Source organism: Lampris incognitus, chromosome 2, assembly GCF_029633865.1.
Source record: "Lampris incognitus isolate fLamInc1 chromosome 2, fLamInc1.hap2, whole genome shotgun sequence".
Taxonomy (NCBI): Eukaryota; Metazoa; Chordata; class Actinopteri; order Lampriformes; family Lampridae; genus Lampris; species Lampris incognitus.
Genome location: NC_079212.1, coordinates 116,079,445 through 116,106,592, shown reverse-complemented (window position 1 = coordinate 116,106,592; position 27,148 = coordinate 116,079,445). Strand labels below are relative to the sequence as shown.

General features: G+C 42.6%; 1 protein-coding gene and 1 pseudogene across 1 annotated transcript; one reads left to right on the top strand and one right to left on the bottom strand.

Annotated features, from left to right (window-relative positions):
- Positions 1–660: 660 nt before the first annotated feature.
- On the bottom strand, positions 661–9,377 carry LOC130131610 (THAP domain-containing protein 6-like). Its single transcript, XM_056301378.1, has 4 exons — positions 9,298–9,377; positions 7,277–7,469; positions 7,024–7,137; positions 661–759 (listed from the first exon to the last, which is right to left on the bottom strand). Exons 1-4 carry the CDS (start codon positions 9,375–9,377, stop codon positions 661–663), a joined length of 486 nt encoding a protein of 161 aa, XP_056157353.1.
- Positions 9,378–10,597: 1,220 nt separating this feature from the next.
- On the top strand, positions 10,598–15,466 carry LOC130131602 (G2/M phase-specific E3 ubiquitin-protein ligase-like; annotated as a pseudogene).
- Positions 15,467–27,148: the final 11,682 nt, after the last annotated feature.

Genomic DNA, 27,148 nt, shown 5'->3' with positions numbered 1-27,148 from the left:
TCTATTATGGCTGTTGCATTGTGGAAGCAAAAAAAGATAAAGTATTGGTTGGGGTTTAATTCATGTGTCTGTTTGCTGTTGCATGGAGTTTTTAAGGAGTGTTTTGCTTGGTGTTACAAATGACTTTTTAAAGGAAATTTTGTTCTACTTTTTTTGACAACCCCTTTTTTTCAACTCAGTGCTGTCAACCTAGATTAACACTTTGTCTACAATACAGTCATCTTTATAATTTTCAAATTTACTGGTGAAAGTTGCCCCTTGTGGAAATGTCCATATGTCCAAATGTCCATTTTGGAAATTGTCTTATTATTATTAGGTGGTGTTTCCATGAAACAGACAGATGTGCGGTATCCTGTGGACTTCATTGGAACATAAACTGCAATGGGGAGTGGACAGTAACTGAATGGCTCGGTGGAATTTCTGATGCAAGTCATGGATTGCCTCACAAATTAAAAGGAAAAAAGGTAAAGCCCAAACATACCTAAACATAAAAAGCTGTATGCAGTACAAAAAAGTGTCAGAGTATGAAGTAACATAAGCCCTGTAGGTTTCTACTTGAGTTGATGATTCACCTCAAAGCACACTTTGGCCTCAGCTATATATTTGATTTTTTAAAATCGTTTTGGTTAGATTTCAGTTACTATTGTAACCATAAAGCCACTATCTGGAGCTGGAAGTTGATGTGCCTGCCTCTGCCTGTGTTTCTTCATACAGGACCTGCTGTGTCCTTGGTTGCAGACTCTGCTCATAGGAAGTGTACTTGGCATAAATACAGAGTGACAAATCAGACAGATCAAAATTTGATTTGTGGTGATTTGGACACCCCTAGGGCCTGCTAGAAGGCCCCAAGTGATCTCATCATCTCAACCAATAAGTGTAGGCATGCCTTCATGCCATGGGACACGTAATGGGCTATAACCTGGGATTGTTGGGAACCAACAAGAATGGTGGCTAATGAAGAAATTGGCATCGTGGCTGATTTACTTCAGATTCTATTTTCCAGGCAAAGTTTTCAAGATAACAAGCACAAAACCATCCAGACCCACAGCACACCTGATGCAAGTTGCAAGAACATTCTACTAAACGTCCCCACTAAGCGTCCTTCTCAGGCCGTCCATGAATGAGTGAGTGACCCCAATTTGCATCCATGAGTGAGTTACCACTATTTGCAACACATAGCCCACACCAGCAGTTGCATGTTGCCGTGGGAAAAAAGGAATATCTGAAAGGGAGACAAAGACCTAGGCTTGAAGAGCTCCTGCATGTAGGCAAGGGCTTCTTTAGGCACTTTACCAAAACTGAAGGTGATCGATCATTTCATCAGAAAAGAACGAAGGATGGAGTTTGTTTTCAAGTGACTGGTGAGTCCTACTGTTGTATTACTTATCTGTTGAGTTGGTTAAGAGTTTTGTTGACAATGCTCGACTTGGCTGCTGAGAGATAGTATAAGGCCTAATTTCTATCTTTCAAAAAGTCTTTCCTTTATTGTTGGCTGATTATTGAGCAACATGAGCGAATGTCTTAGCCATTAGAAGGCTGGTTGGCAGTTCTGCTAATGCATTTGTCTAAGTGGGGGAAATAAGTAGGTTTGCATAGTTTCAGCTAGTTTTGCTGGTGGTTTGAGCACATAGCTTAACAGGAGTTGGAGGTATTTTTATGTGGAATTAATGAGGTAGCTTGCATATTGTTTTGATTTTGGTGTAGCTTGAGGCAGTGAACTGCTGGCAATTTGTGCACTTTGGGTGTGTGTGTGTGGGGGGGGGGGTCATCAGTCTTACAATTGAAGGCCCAGCATAAGACCCTATGTTCCAATACTGTATATTATTAACAAAAAAACAAAAAAACATCTCTCAAAAATGGTAGGGCCTGCAGGGAAGGCCCTGAAGACCTCCCTCTGGTTATTTGTGCTGTGCTAACAAGATCAAAAATAGCAGTGTGTGTGTCCTGCATAAAAGGAGCATATGCATTACTTTGCACAAATGACCTTGCGCCTTATCTTTGAGAGACATTCTTTCAAGCCAGTTCTTTCTCCACATCTGTCTGCCAAAGACAGACAGACCACCAATATCTTCACCTGACTCTGAAATTAGGTCATCCTCAAAGCACAGATTCAGCAAGAAGGGAATATAAATGACACAACCTGTTAAAATACACCCAGGCATTTGCTATTACAATAGCAAGAAATCATTGGACCGGGCTGCAAACTGTGAAATTCCTCTCTCTCTCACCTTACAAGCAGTGGCGCCCCCAAGGGGTGGCCAAGGGTGGCCACAGCCACCCTGATACTGTCCCTGGCCCCCCGCTGGCCCCCCCAGCCACGAGTTGCATACGCAGAATATTCTTCTGATTATGCATAATATGCTTCTGTCTGATATTTTACATTAGGTGCTGCTCATTTAAATCAATAATGTATATTTTTCATAATAATTCATGTCAAAGAAAATAACAAATGCATAGCCAGGCAGCCAGCCACTTGTGATTGTCCGTCACTGCGTCACACATATACAATATAACAATGTATTGTCTAACACGTTACAATATATACAGATACATAACACATTAAAGCAGAATTGTTGTGGAACTCAAAATGTTAACTGTACCGGCATTAGTCTATGCACACCAGATATTTAGTAACATTAACTGTAAAAAAACAAGAAACCAAAGTATTTCAGTATGCGATTGCTTAACTCTCATATTGACAGTTTTCCACTAGCCTATTCAGTATACTACAACAGCATCATAGAATTCCTGAAATTCAGTCATGGCTTTTGGTTTTGGTGTGCCACCCCAAGATTTTCAGTGGCCCCATTTGGCCACCCCTATGAAAAATTTCAGGGGGCGCCACTGCTTACAAGCCTTGTACATTTCATGTGCTTCTCCTTTGTGGCTCTTTCACAGGCACAATAAGCCCAAAGAGCCTAGTACATCGTAGTCACTGGTCTAAATTACCCAATGTGCAACAGGAAATATAAACAGGATCATGACCTGCCTCATTGTTTTGGGCTCAGTTGAATGGTATGAGTAAGCCACGAATCTCAAGTGTGTCGTCACAATACAACACCAGACGGAGGATTCAGAGACAAAGTTCTCTGCAGTATTATTACGCTTTATCAATGCTTATAAGCATGGCACACATAAAGCATAGTTACCCAAGTGCACAACATCTCTTGAGAGCACCCCTCCTTTATACCTTGCTCTTGCTTATTGTAAACAAGTCTGAGTTACGGTTAGGCCTGGACGATAAAATGATAGCTATGTACCGGCCATAGACACTTCATCAATAGCAATAAGAAAATTCTTCGATAGTTTCACTTAAATACATTAAGTGCAATCCACCATGAAAGCACATAACAAATACTCATGCTCCCTCCTTGGCTCATAAACAGCCTATCATATCCATTGATAATGGAGCATACTACGAATGACATGAAAACAGCCAATCATTTAACAGGTGTGTTGCACCATCAACATATGACACAACAGAAACAGCATGGAAAGAGAAAATAATGAGTGCAGATGGTGAGGAAATTGTTGATGCAAAAGGACAGGTCAGTGCACAAGTATGGCAGTTTTTTTGGCTTGTCCCACGGCGCACACATAACTGCTACCATGAGCTATGCGTCACAGATTGTGATCACTCACTCACAGACGACCTGTGAGGGACGTTTATTAGGCCGCGTTGTGGGTCTGGACAGTTTCACACTTGTTTTAAGTCTGACCGATATCAGAACACTGTTGTGTGTAAACTACAGGACAACTTTCCCGACGAAGAGCGGGAATACAACAAACTTATTTTATATCACCTTAGCCGCTTCCACCCTTTGGAGTAAAATTATTACCTGTGTGCCTTGATAAAGTGGTTAAATTCAAAGTAAGGTGGTTAAATTCAAAATAAAGTTGTTAAATTCAAAAAAATTTCTCCTGGTCTTTATTGAAAATAGGTCATTAAAATTATCAATAATTATCAATATCGACTGAAATGAAATATTCTATCATGGTAAAGTTTTCCGCTGTATCGCTAGTTATGGTCACGGTGGTATGCTACCCCTTACCTGTCTCCCTAATTCCTGGTCATAGGAGCAGTCCTTCTTCTATACATCTCCACTGCTGGGCTGTCATCCTAATTGATAACAGAGCTTCTGCTCACAAGAGCGGGCAGCACCATAGCCCAGTGGTTAGCACTGTTCCCTCACAGCAAGAAAGTCCTGGGTTCAAACCCCAGGCCGTCCCAGGTCCTTTCTGTGTAAAGTTTGCATGTTCTCCCCATGTCTGCGTGGATTTTCTACAGGTTAGGGTTAATGCTCTTGTCTGTGCCCCTGACCAAGGCAATGGAAAGACGAACTGGAGTTGATCCCTGTGTGCTGCAGCTGCTTCTGGTGTGTGTGTTGGGATGGGTTAAATGCAGAGGGTGATTTTCCCCACAGGGATTAATGAAGTAGATCTCATCTTATTATTGCTCAATGAGTTCATAGGGCAGTTATTTGCATGGCGGGTCAGTTTCTGTCTCAATGAAATTACCAAGCACTGTTCTGCCGACAAGGTTATAGAGTATAGATTGACTATTGCAAACTGTTCTCTTCTCTCATGTCTTTTCTCTCTCTCTGAATGATGTCGTCTCCTTTCTCTTCTTCTGTGTATGTGAATGGTGTGATGTCAGTCAGCCCTGTGCGCACATGTAGTCTGTCCCCCTCCCAGGTATCCATGGTGACAGTGGTCGCCACCTGAACACTGCTCAGCATCCTCCTCATCACATTTTTTAATATATCTTATAAATCCATATAATTTTGTTATCCTGTTTCAATGTTATATCTTTCTCTCACTCCGATGTGTGACTAATGTTTTTTCTTGTCTCTTCTCCCATGTATGTAAATGGTGTGATGGGAGTCTCCCCTGTGTGCATGTGTAGTCTGTCCCCCTGTCAGATCTACATGGTGATGGTGGCTCAGGTCCAGGGCTATTCCGGTGGCATCTGGACACTGCTTGGCCTTCTCCTAATCATATTCTTCATATATCTAATAATTCCATTATAGGGGGGGTGCCCTGGTGGCTCACCTGGTAGACTGCATACCACATAAGGCTGGGTCCTTACCACAGCGGTCTGAGTTGAAATCAGGCCCGGGCCCTTTGTTGCATTGTCATCCCTTCTCTCTCCCCTGCCTTTGCTGTCTCACTCGACTGTCACTGTTAAAAAATAAAGCAGAAAATGCTTAAAAAATAATCATTTCATTATAATTCTGTTATCTTCTTTCAATGTATTCTGTAAATTTTTTATTCTGTACACACAACATCCATTGCATGTCTGTCCATCTTGGGAGAGAGCTCCCTCCTCTGTAGCTCTCCCTGAGGTTTCTTCCAATTTTTTCTCCCTGTTAAAGGGATTTTTTTAGGGACTTGTTCCTTATCTGATGTGAGGGTCTGATGTTGTGTTGCTGCAAAGCCCTCTGAGGCAAAATTGTAATTTGTGATAATGAGCTATAATGTGATGATGGGCTAAAATTGACTTCTCGTTATCTCAATCTGATGGCCAAGCGAAATAAACTGCCGTTCTTGCAATCCCGCTCGTCATGTGGCTGGGAGGTTCGTATCCCACAGACATATAAAGAGTAGACGCCGCATCGACCGCTACTGCCTATTGGCGCCTGACGAGCCGTGGGGCCGCCATCTTGGACCGGTCACCCGCTCCACTCAGTGTAATGTGTTTGGCAGGCGCAATGAACTGTCAGCGCAGTTAATCAATCATAACTCGCTGAATACCAAACTGATTTCCACGCCTTTTTTTGTTGCTGAAAACGTCATACATGTAGCTATGATACAGGACACATGGTTTGACGTATTTTAATATTCATAGTTGGCTTAACAGTAATAGAATATTCTGATATATAATATATGTGATGTATGATAGGTAGCTACCGTATTGTTCTGAATATAAGACGGGGTTTTTACCCTGGAAACACGTATGAAAAAGTGAGGGTCGTCTTACATTCGAGGTCTAGACTTTTGAATGTCAATATACATTCTCACTCAGTCAGATTTGTTTCAAGACCGTTCTAAAATTAGACCACTTCGATGGTTAATGCAGTTATTGAAATGTTGAAATGGTTATTTTTTCACTATGAGATGGATAGTCTCAATAGACTACAGTTTATTTTCATTTGTATGCTATTTAAATACCATAAGTCATTCATTTACAAATGTATTTACATTTTTTTATTTAAATGTGACAATTTCATCTAAAATATATTGAAAACATAATTTTATTTAAAAGCTGTTAAACAGACTACCTTGTTTTATTCAATGTGTTTTTATTATTATTTTCAAAATAATGTTTTTCTTTATAAAACCAATATTTGCTCTTCAAAAAGTATTTTTCCAAAAATGAGTCTTGAAAAAGGGGGGGTCGTCTTATAATCAGGGTCGTCTTATATTCGGAACAATACGGTATTTAGCAAAACGCTCACTCTCACTCTCACTCTCTCTCTCTCTCTCTCTCTCTCTCTCTCTCTCTATATATATATATATATATATATACATACACACACACACACACACACACACACTCTAAAATATGATAGAGAAGCAGATAGTGGCAGTAAAGTCAGCTATTTTAATAAGTTGAAGAAACAATATATGATTAGGCTATATAAATATATAAACAATATATGAACACATATATCTACAGTATATATAACAACAATATATGTTATATATCAGAGAAAATGAAAATATATATAAATCCCCGCCCAAACCATATTTACACATGTACAAAGTTGCTTACATAGGTGACCAGTACATTACACACAATGGACAAACGTAAACACTGACAACAACACAAAATATTTACATGTGAGGGTAGGAAGTATACAGTGTGTGTGTGTGTGTGTGTGTCAGGAATGCATGTTCAACATGTCTTTAATTGTGTGTATGGGTTAATTTGTGAGTGTGTTTAATATGAGTGGCAGCAAACAAGTGAGATTTGAATATGTCCAGGACCATTATGATATGATGTTTAAAGTAGAAACTCACATCATTAGGCTGAGGTTGTGGGTGTGAGGCTGCAGGTTCTGGGGCGTCCTGAGAGGCCACGGACAGGCTCTCTTCAGCTCTTCTGGAGGTAGACGTAGTCCTTTCCCTTTCCGGCTAAAATGAAGAAGTATAATACTTGAAAAGAATATATATATATATATATATACAGGGATGAATAGCTCACCCAGCCCTGTAATTGATAATAGAATATTTACATTTATTAATGCTAATAGTCTTATGATGATACACCTACTCTTTGGAGGTGAACCGGGAAGCTGAAGATGGATGGAATAACTACATGTCTGAGTCGGACAATCTGACCTGTCCTATCAAAATCGCTCTGCTTAAAATGCTCACAGCAGAGCACGGAGGAATCACTTGCAGTGAATCCTTCCCTCCTCAAAGACACTTCCCACTTCTTCCTCAAAACATTGTCTTTGGGAAACCTTCAAAATGAAAACGGGAGATTTGAGAGAGTCTACACAAAAACATTTTACAAAGGAGGTCACGCTTATTTTTTTCCTTCAAATTTCATAGAACCTTTCTTCAACAAAACTCCTATTTTGGTGCATATTTGTTGACAATGAACCAAAGCTGGGGAAATTGTGAATACGGTAGGTTTGTTTGCAAACTATTCTACAGTCAGATGTTCTGGATTTTTAAGTAAGTGAGGTGGGTATGAGACATGAGAGGTAGGAGAACCGGGCCGAAAGTACCACTTTTTACTTTTTCCGAGTTTACTCCGGTATGGTGACAGTAATAGATGCCATATTTTATCAGAAACAACATACATGTGTCCCCTTTCAGAAGAAACTTTCCATATGTTTCTCAGTTAAATGATCTGGACATAAACAGACGGAGAACACAACTTGCGCGATGGTACTTTCGCACCTCCCTTGCGGGACCAAAGTAGCACTGCTGCGGTGCGAAAGTACCGGCTGTCATAAAGCGTAAGATGCATCGTATAATTATGGTTTTGTATTCTGATCACGTTTACCTTTATCAACCAATCTTGCAGACCCAATTTAACATCTGTGCCAATTCATCAAGGCAATATTTTGAGTTTCATAGACTAATAAATATTCTTAGCGTCAATTTATCAATGTTGTGTAACGCAATTTTGATACAAGCCTCGTATTTTTTCAACATTTTCACAAAAACGTCAGTGATAGAGGTTGGTTATTATATTTGAATCAGCCATTCGCGCTTTTGTTCATTTCTTTTAATTCACCAATTGCTTTTGCGCTAACCTACATGCGCACACCGCCATCACGTGGAGCTAATTGGTCTTTGTCGTCATTTGGAGAATTGCAGTTTGTGTGAAGGCGTAAGCAAGGTAAGTCCTCAAATAATTAAAAACAATTGGCTATGTAGGCTGAAAAGAATTACCTTAACTGTACTATTCTGTAAGTATAATACAATAAAATACATTAACTTGCAGCTTGCTTGGGAAATCATTTACGTTACTTTTGTCCCTCCCCTCTCTGGTACGTTCGACCCTCTCAGGTCACCTCTCCATTTAGCCTGGCTAGCATATTAACTGTGCTAGCCTGTCGATTTAAAACTATTCTGTCATCGAGACAGTAAATGTGCTAACAAAGCAACATAAAGTAATTTTACTTACCGCATGAAAAAACAGCTTTCGCTCTATAACTTTTTTAAATAACTGCGTATCGCGCCATTTTTTTTGAGAGAAGGGAGAGGTCTTATAAACACACACACTGACTTAATTGCATCACGTCCTGTTTTGTTTCCTTCGAAAAAAGCTCTGTGCTAATTTCGCGGCGTGTTACTTTCGGCCCGGTTCTCCCCTATCTTGCTGTAATGTGCATGGATAACAAGACACGCTGGCCGCTGGCTGGTGGGCCTGATCCTTTAGTCGAGCGGTTAGCGATGACTCCTGCGGTGCGGGCGATACGGGTTCGCTTCCCGGCCGCGACAGTTCCTGTGGTTACGTTGTCCCCCGAATTCGCTACATTACTGTTGATAGGATGGATTACATGTGAATAATACAGTCTGTGCCACCTGTGTAAAATTCGCTGGTCAATATAATACCAGTAACGTTAATATTGTTTTATTTGTACAACAGCATTCTTTTGTCAGTTGTAAAGTCAGTGTTATGGAATATGACTTATAAAGTCTCAGTTCATAGCCGGGTGAACACCGGCACTGAGCATGGCCTAGCTAGCTGGCTACAATTTCACAGTTGGACATAAATACAGTACAGTAATATTATATTCACAAAATACAACCAATAGTGACGTTCAATCTTACTTGTGAAAAGTAATCCCCCGAGCACTGTTTTCGACGGTCCGTCGATTGGAGCAGGAATATGCTGAACAGTGTTCTGGCATCTTTCTCAGTCGTGTATTTTTTTTTCCCCTTTCCAATTTTCTCCCCAATTTGTATCCGGCCAATTACCCAGCTCCTCTTGAGCCGTCCCGTTCGCTGCTCCACCTCCTCTCCGCCGATCCGGGGGCGCCCCGACCGACCAGAGGAGGCGCCAATGCAGCGACCAGGACACATACCCACATCCGACTTCCCACCCGCAGACACGGCCAATTGTGTCTGTACGGACGCCCGACCAAGCCGGAGGTAACACGGGGATTCGACCCGGCGATCCCGCGTTGGTAGGCAACGGAATAGACCACTACGCTACCCGGGCGCCCCTCAGTCGTGTATTCTGCTGCTAGGCAACTCGTAGGATGACCGGTCCAAGATGTCAGCCGTATTTCTCGCGCCCCAACAGCCAATGCGGCGTCTACTCTTTATATGTCTATGCGTATCCCAGACTCGCCGTAACCGGTCACGGCCAGGGCGTCCACGGGGTAAGGCATTCATTAGGCCACCCTTACCCGAGGGATAGTGAGTGTAGATCAGTGTAGTGTTCGGGGACTCGTCGTTCTCCAGCGACCCCTCTGGCCCAGCCGGGCGCCTGCAGCCAAGCAACCGAAGGCATTCTCCCTACGTCTTCTTCGCGGCCTGAAGGTAATGCAATCCATGCGAGACTTCTGGTGTGAGAGGCCGTATAGGCCATATTCCATGCTTTACCTCTCACATACACATGTGAAATCTTCTCACATACTCATGTGAAATACTCTCACATACTACTGAAAATCCTCTCACATAGTACTGAAACGCAATAGTTGTATGCAAGAGGAATTTCAGTAGTATGTGAGAGGATTTCACATGTGTATATAAGAGCATTTTCAGTAGTATGTGGGAGCATTTTCAGTAGTGTGTGAGAGCATTTTCAATAGTGTGTGAGTAATTTCAGTGTAAACGGAAGGCAATTTCAGTGTAACCGAAGGCAGTCTAGTTCTCAAATCTCATTGGTCAATCTAAGTTAATGGGAAGTCCATGGTCTAGTCTATCTTAGCAGCTAATTACTAACACTAAACCAGTGCAAAAATATGTATGATGGAAGAGGAGAGACAAACTCTACAACTTCGTGAAACTCTTGGCTTGATAAACACTATTTTAACAACACCTGGTGCCATAAATGCCATAGCATGTGCAACAAACACGGTTAGTGGTAATATGGAACACGGGGGTGTGGAAGATGAACTGAGACATGCATTCCGGCCAGACACTAGCGGTAACCTCCGATCACAGGCATCAGTGGTGCCATCACCAGGGAGCCATGCAGAGCGGCAACAAACAGGGCAGCTACAGACTCCCTGTTATCACACACAGCAACACTTTGGAAGATGGAATTCAAGACCTAGGAAAAGATACGTCTTTGGAAATGTTAGGCAATTCGGTTGAAGTAGTGATATGCTAGCTAGTGTAAACTACTAATAAGACACGTTAGCCCCTAGCTGACGGGTCTGACCCTTTAGCCGAGCGGTTAGTGATGTCGCCTTGTGGTGCAATACACCCCGTCTCGAATCCCGCACCGGGCAAGAAAATAACCGGTTACACTAGCTAACGTTAGTCTAGCTAACGTTGAGCTAGCTAGCTAACCACTGCAACAGAAGCTAGTTAACTATATCAGTAAATAATATGTGGATTCACTAGCTAGCTGTGCTTTTAACCATGTAATAGAATTAAAACGGTTGTTGTGATTGATTTTACAGGCCTAAAACACAATATCGCTTGACATTTATCAAAGACGTCATACTGCTGCCCAACCCAGCATGGGGGATTGTTCGCAAGCAACGTTCCAAAATGGAGTTCCATGAAGAGGGACTCATCTTGAGCGCATTTGAGTTTGACAAGAGTTGGGACTACAGGACTGTCATTACACAGATCAGAGAGTCCTTCAAAGATAAAATCCCACAGGATGTGAGGCAAGTTTATACAGTGTAATTGTTATTGTAATGCTGTTGCCAGCACACTGTATTTTTCCCCATATTCCTCAACAAAGGCGACCATGTCCTTTGCAGCAAGACAGGTATCTAAGCTATCTTTTCAAAGGATCTAAACAGAGAGGAGGGTAGTACTATACATCCCATAAATAACTCAAAAATCAGATAACTTGCTTTTCCACTTTATTGTTTGGCACACATTAAAAACGGCTACACAGCCTTCGTCAGAGCATATCAGTACAATGACATCAAGGTTAGTTTAAATACAAATTACATGGCATTGTACACAGCTGTGCACAATCATCTACTATACCATGCCAAGATTTAGGACTCATGAATTGGGAAACTTTGATACCCACACATTCACAGTGTGTGATTCTAAACTGCAGTTAACAGAATTTCCTGTTCTCTTTCAGTTTGCAAATTCTTATGGGTTGTGGGAACAAACTTGTGCGTCCTAAGCTGCGTGAAGACCAGGAGCTGAATGCATCTTTGATCCAGAAAGTCTTTCGATCAAGGGCTGTATACATCAGGCCATCCAGACCCTTGCCAGTAAGTTATTAGGCTATTCAATTAGCTTCTTAGTGTAACCGAGTTAATTGTGAGCCATCGTAAATCCTCAGAGGCAGATGCCGAGGTTGTGGTATAACCTACCAAAAGTCACTCACTCCTCCAGTATAAAAAGCGCCCGGCTGGATCATCAATTAGTAGCTAGCTTTTCAGTTGCGTAGCGGGCTAGAGCAGTGTCTCGCAAACGGACAAACTCAGAAATATACAGTTTTGAATCCCACCCTGGGCAAGCCCTTAACATGGGTCGAATGAATGAGTGACAAAAACACAACGCAGAGAGCGGAATGAAGTCAGTCACATTAGTGATGTAGAAACTAACATTCTTTCAAATTTGAATAGATCATCTGACATGTTTAAACGTTTTGTTTTTATTTATTGATGTTTGTTTCTTTTGTTTTTAAAGTGTGATGTTTCAGACTCCAATGACAGTTGTGTGGAGGTCGTCACCCAGTCAACATCAGGAGAGTCCAGTGGCCGCATCGTCACCAGGGCCATGGTGGACCAGACCCCATCAAGAGAGTCCGTAGACAGGACCATGGTGAACCAGGCTCCACCAACATCAGGAGAGTCCAGTGGCTGCATCACTACCAGGGCCATGGTGCACCAGACCCCATCAAGAGAGTCCATAGACTGGGCCATGGTGGACCAGACCCTGTTAACATCAAGCCAGTCCAGTGGCCCCATCACCGCCAGGGCTATGGGGAACCCAGCTCCATCAACATCAAGAGAGAACAATGATGACTATAACACCTACGTATCCATCTTAAGTTCACTGTCAGAGATGTCCTCAGATGAAGAAGAACTTAACCAAGTAATACTGGCCAGTTTTGAGAGTCAAATGTAACTACCCCAGCATTTAAAGGCCTGGCCTTCAATCATTAGGAACCCCACATAGATAGTGATGGGACACAATATTGTGACAAATAACGATGCACTGTTTATACAAATACCACCTGTAAAAATTACTGTGCCAATTATTACTGCCTGCTGAAGCTATGATAGTTTTGAAAGGCAATCAAATAACATCAAACAAGCTTAATTTGGAAACAAATAGTAGCTGGCTAGCATAACCAGTGTGTTGGCATTTCATTTTGATAACTGGTCAGTGGACATGCTGCATTCTGCCCCCTCGTGTTCAACACAAGGAGATGTAGCTAATAATATGCCCAGTGTTTAGAGTACAGCATCCCCACTAGCTTGAGTACTGAAGCCAGCACAGCCATGCCAATAACCACTAATAAAGCACTCCCTCTCACGTTTTATTGCTTAAATGTGCAAATAGCAGTCACATGGATGGATTCATTTTATAGTCTGTCATCCTCAGATACCTAGGAGGATCTAGGACCCAGTCCTCAAGTCCCACTATCCCAACCATATATATCTATCCTGCCACCAGCACATTACATTCAGCTCATGAGCAACCACTTGATTGGTCGAATCAGGTATGCTGGTGCAAGAAAAGACAAAATGTAGTGAGGACGGTAGACCTTGAGGACTGGTTTGTCATTGTATGCTCTGACATACCATCTGATTATGTTGCAATAGTGCGTTGGATATTTTGTCTAGATTTGATGTTTTCAACCTCATATCTCCCCATATGTCATCCAGCAGATCCATCTCAGTTGTATTTCTTACCGTTGTAACATACAACATATTACAGGTTTTAAAAAAAAGTTTTTGTCTTCTATTCACTAGGCGGCAGGAGCCCCTGATAAGATGCCGGCACGTGACTTACTGCTCAATCTTGCGAGCAGAATTGACACCGACCAAAAATGCAAGTTCAACATAAATCGGTCTTCCGTGATGGATGGAGCTGTACGTGGCTTCAAGAGATTATCCTACAATCCAAACTACAGGATGTCAATCAAGTTTTCTGATGACATGGGCATAGAAGAAGAGGCTGTGGATGTGGGCGGTCCAAGAAGAGAGTTCTTGAGACTACTCTTGGAAGCCATAGCAGTTTCATCTATGTTTGAAGGAAAGGAGGGGAAACTGGATTTGGCTCTTGATAGTGCAGGTATTTATTTAATTTATTAACCATACACATTTGGGGAATTGACTGTTTTGAGCATATGTGCTTGATGACATTAATATGATTTTAGAGTGAACTATCCATTTGATGAGGTAATATTACCTATGTTTCCCCAGCTCTGAGCGAGGACAGGTATTTCATTGCCGGCAGAGCAATTGCTGTGAGCCTTGTGCATGGCAGTCCTAGTCCTGGATTCCTCGCTCCAACTCTTTTTTCCTGCCTCGTTGGTGGCCCAGAGCCAGCCAAGCCTGTCTTGTAAGACATTTTTGATACTGACCTACATGACAAGGTCAAAAAGGTAATTCTGCAGATTGTTGTTCTACAGATATGTCATTTTAATCCACATGTTAATGGAGCCACCCAAAATGGTTAGATGGATTTGTTTGAATTGTTAGCTGTAGTATATCAACTGCAATGAGTAATGATTGCATTAAGATTTCTGGTTGTAACAAAAATGGTATGTGGACACTCGGCATTGAGGGTTATGAGAAGGGCACTGTTAAAAGTTGCTTCATATATCTCTCATATATGTCACATTAACAATTCTTTGGGGCCTTTGTGTATTTCTGATGTCAGATCTCAGAGTGCACCACCCTGGATGACCTGAAACGGGCTACAGCGCCACTACTGGACTACTTGGCAAATGCAGGCTGTCTCAGGCCACTGACGAGCATAGAGGACAGAGATTTGCTTGTTCAGGACATCCTCATGTTTCAAGTGATCCACAGGGTCCGTGGACCATTTAAAAGGTTTGTCTTGATTTCAAGTTCAGTCGGCTTTATTTGTAATAGCAGCATGTTGAATTAGGGCATTTTATGGAATTTAATTTTACTGAATCAACTTAACTCAGTGGGCAGATTATTGTGTATGCTAAGGATTGTGCCAAGTGTGCAGTAGTCATGCTTACTGTTTTTTCTTGAATGCAGATTCAGGGAAGGAATGAGGACACTTGGCATGTTAGATGTGATCCAACAGCACCCAGAGAGCTTCCGTCCTTTGCTCTGCCATGAGCCACATACACTCACTGCTGACATATTGGAGGATCTCTTCCATATTCGATCTTCTGAACGAGGGACAAACAAGAGAGCAGCTGAAGAGACCGTCATTCCCTTCTGGAGGACTATTTGCAGGAGGTAGAAGGTAAGTAATACCATGCTGTAAGAATTGCCCCTATTTACAATGCTTGCTGGGTAGGCTTCTGTGTGTTGCTCCTCATTTATGCTGATAATCAACATTATTATGTTATTGTTTCAATTAACATTCTCTGGTGTGTTTTATTTTGGTAGAGGCACAAGGATCATCTAAGCTTCAGAAAATCCTGGCCTTCGCAACTGGAGCCAGTGAGATCCCTCCGATCAGTTTCTCCTCCGAGCCATCCATCACTTTTCTTCATGAATTCCCCGAGTCAAGGTTGCCACTGGCCAATATTTACATCAACTGCCTCAGGTTTCCTTTACATACCTCCTACCAAGCCTTCACAGACAGTATGGACTTTGCAATAGGGAACACACAGGGCTTTGGCATGGAATAAACATACACTCAAGGCGTCAACACAAGTCATTAATGCAGTGTTTTAATTCCAAGTACTCCCACCATAAAATGTGAAAAAAGCAAGGGGCCTGAATAATTTTGTTTGTTTTTGAAAGCCCTATAATTGAACAATGTGGGTAGGGTTGTTGAATGAACTGGTGCAGTTTACCTCTGTAGTTTTAACTGATGTTTGAGAAATAGTTTTTGTCTTTTCATTTAGTTCAGCTATGAAACCAATATAAACCAACATAAGTTCATTGTTATTTCATAATTACCAACTTATTGAACAACAACATTACTAGCCTAACTTTAAACATGAAGCAAACCTTTTGTAGTTTACATCCAAGCAGATTGCACAGTTGTAATTTTGAACAGCCAACATTTCAAGACATGCATATTTTATGAATGTCTCTGTTCCATAAAATGTAAAAGACTGCAAAACAAATCAATTCCATGGTTTCCATCGTTTTCCATAGGGTCAAACATCTGTTGAATGAGATTCCTAGTTGTCTGGTTTATTACAATGTCATTTGATGGAACAACAACATTATTTGTTGTCTCTAACTCAGGAAGTGGTCCATCCTCTTCTACACCAAAATCATTGTTAACAGTAAATATGCCCTTAATAGCTGTATTATTTACTCCTGCGTTATTCAGAACACCTCATTCAGAACACCTCTCTGCCACAGTTGAAGGGGTGTGTGGGCCCCTTGAGTTGAAAGGCCATGATGGTTCCACCTAAACTCTGTAACAGCCCTTTGAAGTCTTGGTAAGTAACTGAAGTGGCGACAAAATAGATGGAGATCATTCAACGAATCTAAGAGTCCCTGCTCTTCCATGAAGGTGAATAGGTTACAGTAATGCGATGATACCACTCTATTAAGCTCTGCCCACAATCTTTCTATTCGCTGGTTGTGAACACTTCAACCAGTGATTATACTATTTCTGTTAAGTCCCCTTCTTTCCAGCATAAAGCGGGCAACGTCAATGTTTTCCATGCCATGATCGCTTCAGACTCTCAAAGGCAATCCAAACTGTTGTACACCTCTGGTAAACAAAGACAGGACAGTGGAAGCCCTGTTGTTGTCCTCACAACTTAGGTAAATTATGGTCCGACTGAACCCATCCACACAGCCATGGAATGCCATCCTCCACCTCACAAGTTTATGATTTCCATCTATGTGCCTGGAAAAAAAAACATGGTTGTAAAAATGCCAAATATTAGGAACACAAACACCTTATGGTAAGTTTAATTGCCAATTTGAGGTCTACATTTCCAACATTAATTGAATTTGGAGTGGAATATGTCAGAATAGGTCTAAACCACAATGTACTGTACAGATCAGCCAGCTCAAACATGAACAAATTAAGTTCATAGTCCATTGTTGGTGGGTTTTAAGACATTGGAGTGCCACCTAGTCAAATGGCCATGACCACCTCCTCTAGGCATGGTGGTCCACATTTTTTGGTCTGCATAAAACAGTACTTAACTGACCGGTCACCAACATGATCAGTACAAACAGAAACCAGCATAATCCAAGTCTCGCACCCCAAACAAGGAGAAAAGTAAATATATAACAGCAGAAGGTGTAATCATGTTAATATTCCACTTAACTGGTTAGGAGTTTGAACATTATAAATCCGACGGCGTATGGTGTGACGACGCCTAAATGGCCGCCCAAAAGAATCAACTTCATGCAAACTTTGTCTCACACACCAACGTTGAATTCTTATTTGCCGTGATCGAAGGTTCCCAAGTACATAGGTTTCACCAGCATTTGGAGTGTTCTGGAGAATATCCCTTATGATGTTGTTCAGAGCATGACTTGATAGCACAGTGTATTCTAACAGCTGGACTCCTAAGTATTGCCTGTGTCTGTACAGTGTCTGTCGACTGATGCCTAAGCATGCAGAAATTCTCTGCCAATTCATGCCAAGCGACATACAGTGGGATATCTGCTCCAGTGAAATGCTGCACCTAGGACGGCCTGGAAGGCCAGTTGAAGCGGTTGGTGGGACCAGGGCCACTTCAGTGGATCTCTGTCTGGTTTCATATCTACTTAAAAGTGAGCAAAAACACCTGTACAAGGACTCTAATGTGATCCTATATTGACTATTAGCTGGATCATCAATAAATCTGGGAAAAGACAAAAATGTAGATAGGGTCTTTGTGTGGTCATCTAGCTCCCTGAGTAGTCTCTCTTGTCCAACACAGTCAGCTGTTCTTTGAACGTCTTCAACACATTGCAATGCACTGTTAAAGAAACATATAACATCTTCTTCTGTTGTAGCTGTTGTCTTCAAAAACAACTGAACTTGAAAAATTAGATAAACTATATGTAAAGTCCTCATGGTTAAAGGAGACAGCACCAGCGGTTGCTAAGATTATACCTCACTGAAGACTTCCTGTTTTTGCATAATATAACCAAAGGGATTAAAAAACTAGCCTGCCTTCCTTTTCCAGCAAAGTCCTTCCCTTTTCAGTGGAAATCCTCTCTCACACACTACTGAGAATGGCCTCACACACACTACTGAAAATGCTCTCACATACTACTGAAAATGCTCTTATATACATGTGAAATCCTCTCACATACACACATGTGAAATCCTCTCAGGTACTACTGAAATTCCTCTTACATACATCTATTGCATTTCAGTAGTATGTGAGAGGATTTTCAGTAGTATGTGAGAGTATTTTACATGTGTATGTGAGAGCATTTTCAGTAGTGTATGTGAGAGTTAAAGTATAGGATATGGCCTATACGGCCTCTCATACTTCTGCGTGTAAAAGAGCGAGAGCAGCGACATGAGTTTGAAGGAAGCTGGTGTTACGTCTATCTCCTTCCTGTGGAAACGTGAGCCAGGGGAGTTATTCAACAAGAGTTCCAGCCATATGCCATTGGGTTAATCGGGTAGGATAAGGGGAAAAACTAGAAATAAATTTATCAAAAAAAATTATGAATAGAATAGAACTTTATTTGTCATTGTACAAGTAGAACAAAATTTGAAAGTGCAGTTCTTATTAGTGCAAAGATCAGCATAAAAAGAATTAAAAACATAAAACACACACACATTCATTTCTAGATTCTACTGGACACCAACATATTGCATAAAAAGTCGGGAATCAAGACTTAGCAGCATTTAGTGCGGTTATGGCTCGGGGATAGAAGTTGTTCTTTAGTCTGTTTGTCCGAGCTGTTATTGTCCTGTAACGTCTGCTCGGTGGCAGCAGTTCAAACAGATGGTGTCCTGGGTGGGATGGGTCCTTGAGGATGCTATGGGCTTTTTTGAGGCAGCGGGAACTGTATAGGTCTTCCAGGGAGGGGAGTGGGCATCCGATAATCTTCTGGGCAGTGGTGATGACCCTCTGGAGCGCTTTCCTCTCTGCTACTGTGCAGCTGGCAAACCAGACACAGATGCAGTAGGTCCGTATGCTCTCTGGAGCAGTGGTAGAAGGACACAAGCAGTGAAACGGTAAGGTGGTTCTGCCTGAGGATCCTCAGGAAGTAGAGTCTCTGCTGTGCCTTCTTAACCAGCGCTGTGGTGTTAACGCTCCAGGTCAGGCCCTCCTCTATGTGTATGCCCAGAAACCGGAGTCCGAGACACTCGCCACACAGTCCCCGCCGATGAAAAGGAGATGATTGTCCGTCTTGGTCCTTCTGTAGTCTATAATCAGCTCCTTTGTCTTGGAGGTGTTAAAGATCAGGTTATTTTCCCTGCACCACACAGACAGCCGCTCCACCTCATCCCGGTATGCAGACTCATCCCCCCCCAGAGATGAGCCCCACCACTGTAGTGTCATCTGCAAACTTGACGATGGAGTTGCTGGAGTGAGCGGGGGTTCAGTCGTGTGTGTACAGGGTGTAGAGTAGTGGGCTCAGCACACAGCCCTGTGGGGAGCCAGTGCTGAGGCTGAGGGCTGAGGAGATGTGGGGGGGGGGCTACTCTGACCCTCTGTGGGCGCTCAGACAGCAAGTCCTTAATCCAGAGGCAGATGAAATAAGCAAGGCCCAGTTCTTTCAGTTTGGTCACCAGTCTGTGGGGGAGGATGGTGTTGAATGCAGAGCTGAAGTCCACAAAGAGCAGCCTGGCGTAGCTCCCCTGCCTCTCTAGGTGGGTCAGGGCAGTGTGGAGAGATGTGGCTATAGTGTCCTCTGTGGACCTATTTGCTCTGTAGGTAAACTGGTGTGTGTCAAAAGTGGGTGAGAGGCTTGAGATGACGTGACTCCGAACCAGTTTCTCAAAGCACTTCATTATGATGGGTGTGAGTGCCACAGGTCGGTAGTCGTTCAGGCTGCTGACAGTGGACTTTTTTGGCAGTGGGTCTATCGTGGATGACTTCAGACAGGGTGGGATGGTGGACTGGGATAGGGACTGACTGAAGATCTTGGTGAAGACCCCCGCCAGTTAGTCCGCACATTCCTTCAGCACCCGTTCGGGGACGCCATCGGGACCCGCAGCCTTCCTCGGGTTCACCGCCCTCAGTGTGCGCCTCACCTCATGCTCCTCCACCGTGAGGATGAGGCTGCTGTAAGCTGGTGGATAGAAGGTGACTGCCTCTGGTGGCTTCTCCTCGAAGCGGGCAAAGAAGATGTTAAGCTCCTCTGCCAGTGAGGCGTCACCATCAGCAGCTGGAAGGTTGCTGGATTTGTAGCTGGTGATGTGCTGAACCCCCTGCCACACCTGCCTTGTGTTGTTGCTGTTGATGTTTTGATGTGTCCCCCTTTTTGGTTGCACCCTGTAGAGCCAGGGGTTGTAACATGGGGGCTTATCCTCTACATTAAGTAATTAGTTGGTAATTATTTTTCTTCAATTCGGGCAAGTCTATGTATTTTGGTAATTTGTTGGTTAATTGATAGCGCTGTTTGGTCACTTTCAGCAGGGCCTGGTAAGTGAATTGTTTTTTGGTTTTTTGTTTTTGTTTTTTTGATTTAACTCTATAGTCATTTTGGTTAATTGCGCTATTTTTGGGGGACACTGGTTTTTGTTAGAATCTGTAGGTCCTGAGTTGGACTATTTGTTTGGGCGCTATTTGGGTGTGTGTGTAATGAGAGGAGCTTGTTGCTGGTGGGTATATTGTGCACTGTGCAAATCTGATCAAGGTCGATAATTAAATTTCGGAGCTCTCACCTGGTAGGTATAGGGCGTGTCTCCTTTGGGGCACGTCGGTATATACAGTATAAGCGGTAGTGTTGTGTGGATGCAGCCTGTAGCAGTTGTTGTCTCGGGGACACTCCGTAGCTGCTGGTGGGGTCGCAAGATACTGGTTGCCTTCTCGGGCTATGGGTTTAGTGTTTAAAGAGCCCAGACTCAGAAGCACCTGAAGACTAGGGGAGAGTTGGATATCTTCATGGTTAGGCAGTTAGAGGGGGAGTGCTCGAATTTGTTTTGCGCACGTTTTGCTTGTTTTTTCCTTGTGTAAATTTTCATAGCTGTGCCCAGCATGGCGGATATTGATGAGTTTGTCCGTAATCCCTCAGTGGAGTGGATAGAGCGGTGCATTAGCAATTATTATTATTAGTAGTAGTAGTAATTACCAATTGCTTAAAATAGCAGATGATTATTCTTTGGTTGTTGGTGATAGAAGGCAAAGTAGAGATGCTGTTGAGGCCGCAGTGAAGTTGAATCGGAAGGTCTTGTTAAGTAAGGCAGAGAAGAGGCCTGGTCCGCTTCTCCAGCCACCCGTAGGAAGTCATCTCACGTTTGAGCAGCAGAAAGAGTTGCTCTCGTTGAAGCGAGTATGATGATAGAAAACGTGAAGCCGAGTTGAAATTGGAGAAAGTAAGGTTGGAGCTGCAATACGCTAAACTGGGTTTGATTAAGACAGGCAGAATAACAGGTGATTCAGTTATGGACTTTCATATATCTCCTGGTGATTCTCCAGACCGGTTTGTTGCCAGCAATTTGCGTCTTGTCCCACCGTTCAGTGAACGGGATCCCTTTGTTTCCCCTGTTTGAGCGCGCTGCTGACGCTAGGCAGTGGCCTGAAGCGGAGCGCACTTGGTATCGCAGTGCGTCATGACTGGTAAGGCGCAAGAGGCGTATGCTGCTCTCGGTGTAGTCGATAGCCGTAGCTAGGTTCAAGTGAAGTCTGCTGTGTTAAGGACGTATGAACTGGTGCCCGAGGCTTACCGGCAGCGGTTTAGGTCATGGAGAAAGAGAGATAAGCAGGCTCATGGCGAGTTCGCTAGGGAACTAGCCGCTCATTTGCACCAGTGTTGCGCCGCTTTGGAAGTGAAGACGTTTGAGGACTTGATCAAACTTCTTGTGCTAGAACAGTTCGAAGACTCAGTCCTTGGCTACATAGCCACCCACATTAATGAGCATAAGGTTGAGACTGCTACGGAGGCTGCGGTCCTAGCCGACGAGTATGTTGCGACGCACAAAAACGCCTTTGGAGACGTGCGCGCTTGCGGGCAGCGTATGGCAGGTGGTTGGCATTCCTCGATGCAGGATGGGTTGAGACAGGAGTTCAGTACATGCAAAAATGATCGTGGATCAGGTGAGAAGTTTGATCCCAACGGAGTTTGTAATTACTGTCGGGGTAGGGGACATTGGAAGGCAGGATGTCCTGTTCTTAGAGGTAGGTTATCTGGAGGTAGGGTGCAGGGGAAGGCTGTAGCGTTGGCCATCTCGATCCAAATTCGATAGAGTGAAATCGAGAGAGAGAAATCAGAATAATCAGGACCGGCAGAGCTGCATGAGAAAGCTGGTGGCTGCACCTGCTCCGGAAACTGTGCAAAAGAATTACCAATATCAGAATACTTTATTCATCCCCGAGGGGAAATTGGGTAATTTTCCCTCGGGGATGAATAACATTTCCCAGCAGGACTTGGCACCTGCCCAAAGTGCCAAAACTACTAGTAACTGTTTAATATACTTCGCTACAATACCATGGTATTACTGTGCTTGATTGGCCAGCCAACTCGCCTGACCTGAAACCCATAGAGAATCTATGGGGTGTTGTCAAGAGGGAGATGAGAGACACCAGACCCAACAATGCAGACGAGCTGAAGGCCGCTATCAAAGCAACCTGGGCTTCCATACTACCTCAGCAGTGCCACAGGCTGATTGCCTCCATGCCACGCCGCACTGATGCAGTAATTCGTGCAAAAGGAGCCCAGACCAAGTATTGAGTGCATAAATGAACATACTTTTCAGAAGGTCGACATTTCTGTATTATAAATCCTTTTTTTGATTGGTCTTATGTAATATTCTAATATTTTGAGATACGGGATTTTTGATTTTCATGAGCTGTAAGCCATAATCATCAAGATTAAAATAAAAAAGGCTTGACACATTTCACTTTGTGTGTAATGAATCTGGAATATATGAAAGTTTCACTTTTTGAATTAAATTACGGAAAATACTGAACTTTTCCACAATATTCAAATTTTTTGAGATGCACCTGTAGAGGGTTCGTCTCTTGAGGCTAAACGTGTTGGGCCATAAACTGTAGTCCAGCAGGTTTCAGATGAAAATGATCTGACTGCCACTCCGCATCACAGAAAGTTGAAGCAGCACTGTCATGTCCATCTGTTAAAGCCCTGTTGCGCGCGTTTGCCACGGCGCCACCAGATGGTGGGACATGGCTTGATATCCAAGGGCTCAGCAACCGCCGCTGCTGATGCCCTGTCTCGGGCTCCTTGCCTCTATAGTAACTCTATGCATTTTGTTCCTTATGTTCTCTCCTCTTGCCCCGTCTCCTCCCTTACTCTTACATTTGCTTCTTAGGAAGGCGGCCAGAGACATCAGATGGTGTTTGTCTTTTCTTATGTAATTTTTTTTCATTTATTAATTGTTATTAGTCATTGTTATTTATTGTAATGTAGTTGGGTTTTCTGGTAGAAATGCCATTTCATGGGAGGGGGTTCAGGTTGAGAGATGGTTCATCAGACCTGAGAGGATACACCCGGGTGTGTCCTTCAGCATAAAGCTGCAGCCCGCTTTGTCACCGGGCTCTCACTGCCATCCGTTTTGCTTTGTATTGTAACGTGCATGGGTAAGTAGACAACGTTGGTCCTTGACTAACGGGTCGGACCCTCTAGTCGACTGGTTAACGTTGTCGCTTGCGGTGCAGGAGATACGGGTTCGCGTCCCGGCTGTGGCGGTTCCCGAACTGCCTCCGAATCGCTACATTGGTGTCAGAAGTGGGATGGTGAGATCATTGGAAGCGCGTGCGCCCAGAGGCGCGAGGGAACTGATATGCTGAAGCGCGTCCCGAAGGAGGGGGGTAATGTAACGTGCATGGATAAGTAGACAAGTTGGTCCTTGACTAACGAGTTGGACCCTTTAAATCGACTGGTTAACGTTGTCGCTTGCGGAGTGGGAGACAAGGGTTCGCGCCCCGGATGTGGCGACGGTTTCCTGTGGTTGCCCCCCGAGTTCGCTACAGTATGTTGGTTTTGTTTTGCACTTGACAACTAGCACCACATCAGCCAATACACCCACAACCTTACACCACAGATTTACTGACACTCACATCCATACTTTATTATATTAAGTTTGTTCTTTATTTTGTAATAAATTATGGTTTTGATGTGTTCCCCTTTTTTTTGGTTGCACCCTGTAGAGTCAGGGGTTGTAACCCCCCCCCCCAATTGTTTTGTTCTTTGCATAAAACCTTTACGAATCCTTGGGGTTTTACCATTCCAAATGAACACAGAGATACATTTGTCCAGTGAATCAAAATGCTCTGTACAAAAGTTGGGACACATTGAAACAAATACGAATTTGGGTAAATAATTCTACACATTGCTAATATTAATTTAAGCCTTGAGTGTGAAATTATACATTTTCTGCAATGCCTGCCTAATTCAAGACTGATCATGCTTTTTTGTTTAACAGCTAATTTTTTATTATATTTTTTTGTCTTTTGGCTTGAGGTTGTCTTGAGGTTTACAAGTTACAGAACATTCCCACACCACTCCCAATAACCGTTGAGGGAAGCACATTTGCTTTCTACGCTGTGAAGCCGGAAGCCAGAGTAGTAAATCATCAGACAAACATGTCTGCAAAATAAGGACTTGAACGGAATTCACAGAAACAAAGTAACCATTCATCTCCAAGAAACAATTATCTTGTTCACCCAAATCTAATAAGGTCATAACTGGAGATGAGAAAATAACTGAGCTTTAGACTGATAAATGTTATGTACAAGTATTGAATTAATGCTTGAATTAACCCTCCAGAATGACAAGCCAAAGCTCTTGATCATCATTCTCTTTTGCCCCTCGGCCCATCAGAGCCATCGAAATTGGACCATACAAAGCAGCTGAATGAGACTGATATACAATATATGTAATATACAATGAGACCCTTTCGGCTGTATTTTATATTCATGCTAGTTCAGTGCTAATTTCATCCCATGAACTGCACCCCAAACAACCACTGCTCTCTTTAGAAAAGAACTGCCTTGCAGTAAGTTCCTCTTTGCTTTCTTATGAGCCCCCCCCCACACACACACACACACACACACGTCGCGGGGTGTGAAGAAAGGTTTCACAAACAGAAAGGACACATTAGAGAGAGATCCGTCCTCTGTTGCTCTCCTTGAGGTTTCTTCTCATTTTTTTCTGTTAATTTTTTCTTTTCTTTTCTTATCTTTTCTTTTCTTTTTTTTCAGGAAGTTCCTTATCTGATGCGAGGGTCTAACGACAGGACGATGCGTCGCTGTAAATTCCCTTGAGAGAAATTTTTAATTTGTGATATTGGGCTATAAAAATAAAATTGACTTGACTAAAGAGCCAGCTCCCCTGACTCCATGTACTACTGGACACAACAGACAGGTAATAGCGGGATGTTAAGAGATGCAATAAATATGTTGTCGCAAGGGGGCAGCAGGCCTTCTCAGATTTTAAACCCTTGTTTTAAATACCGTAGTTAACAGCACATATTCACGTTTGGTACCTGTTGCGTGTCTTCGTCGTTTTTGATCGTCTTCCAGTTAAGTTTCCTAAATTTTCATTTGATGCTTCAAATTTATGATGACAAAACTGAGTACTTTTTCATAGAATTAAAAGTCCATAAATTACATGCCAACATTGTCTTTCCCGGCAACAAAATACCAGAAGCATCTCTTTGGCCTTATTCTTGTTGCTGAATTTTAACAGGAAGATAAAAGGAGATAAAACTTGCCTGACAATTACGTCAATGTAATGACGTCATTGTGTCTAGGACAGAAAGCCCCTAACTAATCAAAGTAAAGTCAAGCCGCAAGAGATAGCAAATTGATACCGGAAGTATGGTGATTTACCTTCAAAATAAAAGCACACAGTTATTTAAAAACTATGTTTTACAGAAGGACTATTAAACTTTGCCAGCAAGGGGACTAAATGGTAAAATATATGGAGGATATGAGCTGAGCAGTTTACACTTCTAATTAAAGGCTTCCCTCTAATGTTTTTGAAAATCAGTTTCACATAGTATCCAGTCTAAATGATAAACATAAACACAAGGGAAAATTAAGCCTTCGCAGAACCCTAACGTTATAAAAGCTTGAAAAAGTTGAAATTGGTTTTAATAAACCAAACAAGCTAGACACGGTACTCACAGAAAAATAAATCATAAATTTGCAATTATTTTTTGTTGCAGGTAAATATTGAATATGGTCTGGCAGCCTGTCCAGAGTATGTCCCCGCCGGCCGCTCAGTGACTGCTGGGATAGGCTCCAGCATCCCGCGACACTGAGAGCAGGATAAGCGGTTTGAATAATGGATGGATGGATAATTATTATTATTATTATATACAACAATCAACAAAGATCCTTTCCAATGACAACATTTTGTACTAAATCGGACTAATAGTAAACCAAAGGGGCAAGTAAACAGCAAGCCTTTTGAAACCAGCATAAAAAGTACCCATAGAAAACATACAAATCAACATCAATTGTCAACTCAAATGTCCAAGTGAAAGTTAAATTATTATTATTATTTCAATAATTATTGAAATTATTATTATTGAAATTATTACAATAATTATTATTATTGAAGTTTTTTTTTTCTCACACTATTTTTTAACTGACTCTCAACATGACTGCATACTTAGGTGGGCAGGCCATCACCAGGTATTATAGGCTACAAGAGCTACTCAACACTCCAAAGACATGTAGGTCAGGTGAATCGGCCGTACTAAATTGTCCCTTAGTGTGTGCGTGCGTGTGTGCGTGTGTGTGTGTGAGTGGGACCTGTGATGGCCTGCCGTCTGTCTAGGGTGTCTCCCCACCTGCCGCCGAGTGACTGCTGGGATAGGCTCCAGCATCCCCGCGCCCCTGGGAGCAGGATAAGCGGTTTGGATAATGGATGGATGGACAAAGAGAAATTGATTTTAATTAAGTTGGGTTCATAAATAGAGGGGACAGCTCTCAGTGAAACAAACACACCAGTGTGTAGCTTGCTTCATTCATAGAGCTATTTGTCTTGGTTCTTATTAGAAATAAGAACTATGTTGATCGGAAATTGTAGGAGTAGTTGTAAGGGTTCTTTTTAACCTTGGGGAACAGAAAAAGCCAATGCGAAAAACAAACTATCTCTCGTTCACTAGACATACGTTCAGTCTATGATCGAAAGTGGCGTTAACGCCTTATCCGATCGATTTTTACCGTGGTTCGTCGCGGGCGGTTTTATTCTGAGAATTTTACCGGAAGTGCTTTGTATCACTTTTCCGGTTAGCTTTGCTTTGCGGT

Excerpts from the sequence above, each read along its gene's own strand:
- LOC130131610 (XM_056301378.1), bottom strand. The coding sequence starts at position 9,377 with ATGCCAGAACACTGTTCAGCATATTCCTGCTCCAATCGACGGACCGTC. Across the intron at positions 7,138-7,276 it reads TCCCGGTTCACCTCCAAAGA|CCGGAAAGGGAAAGGACTAC; the intron begins GTAGGTGTATCA and ends TCTTCATTTTAG. Across the intron at positions 760-7,023 it reads CACAACCTCAGCCTAATGAT|TACACTTCCTATGAGCAGAG; the intron begins GTGAGTTTCTAC and ends ATTTATGCCAAG.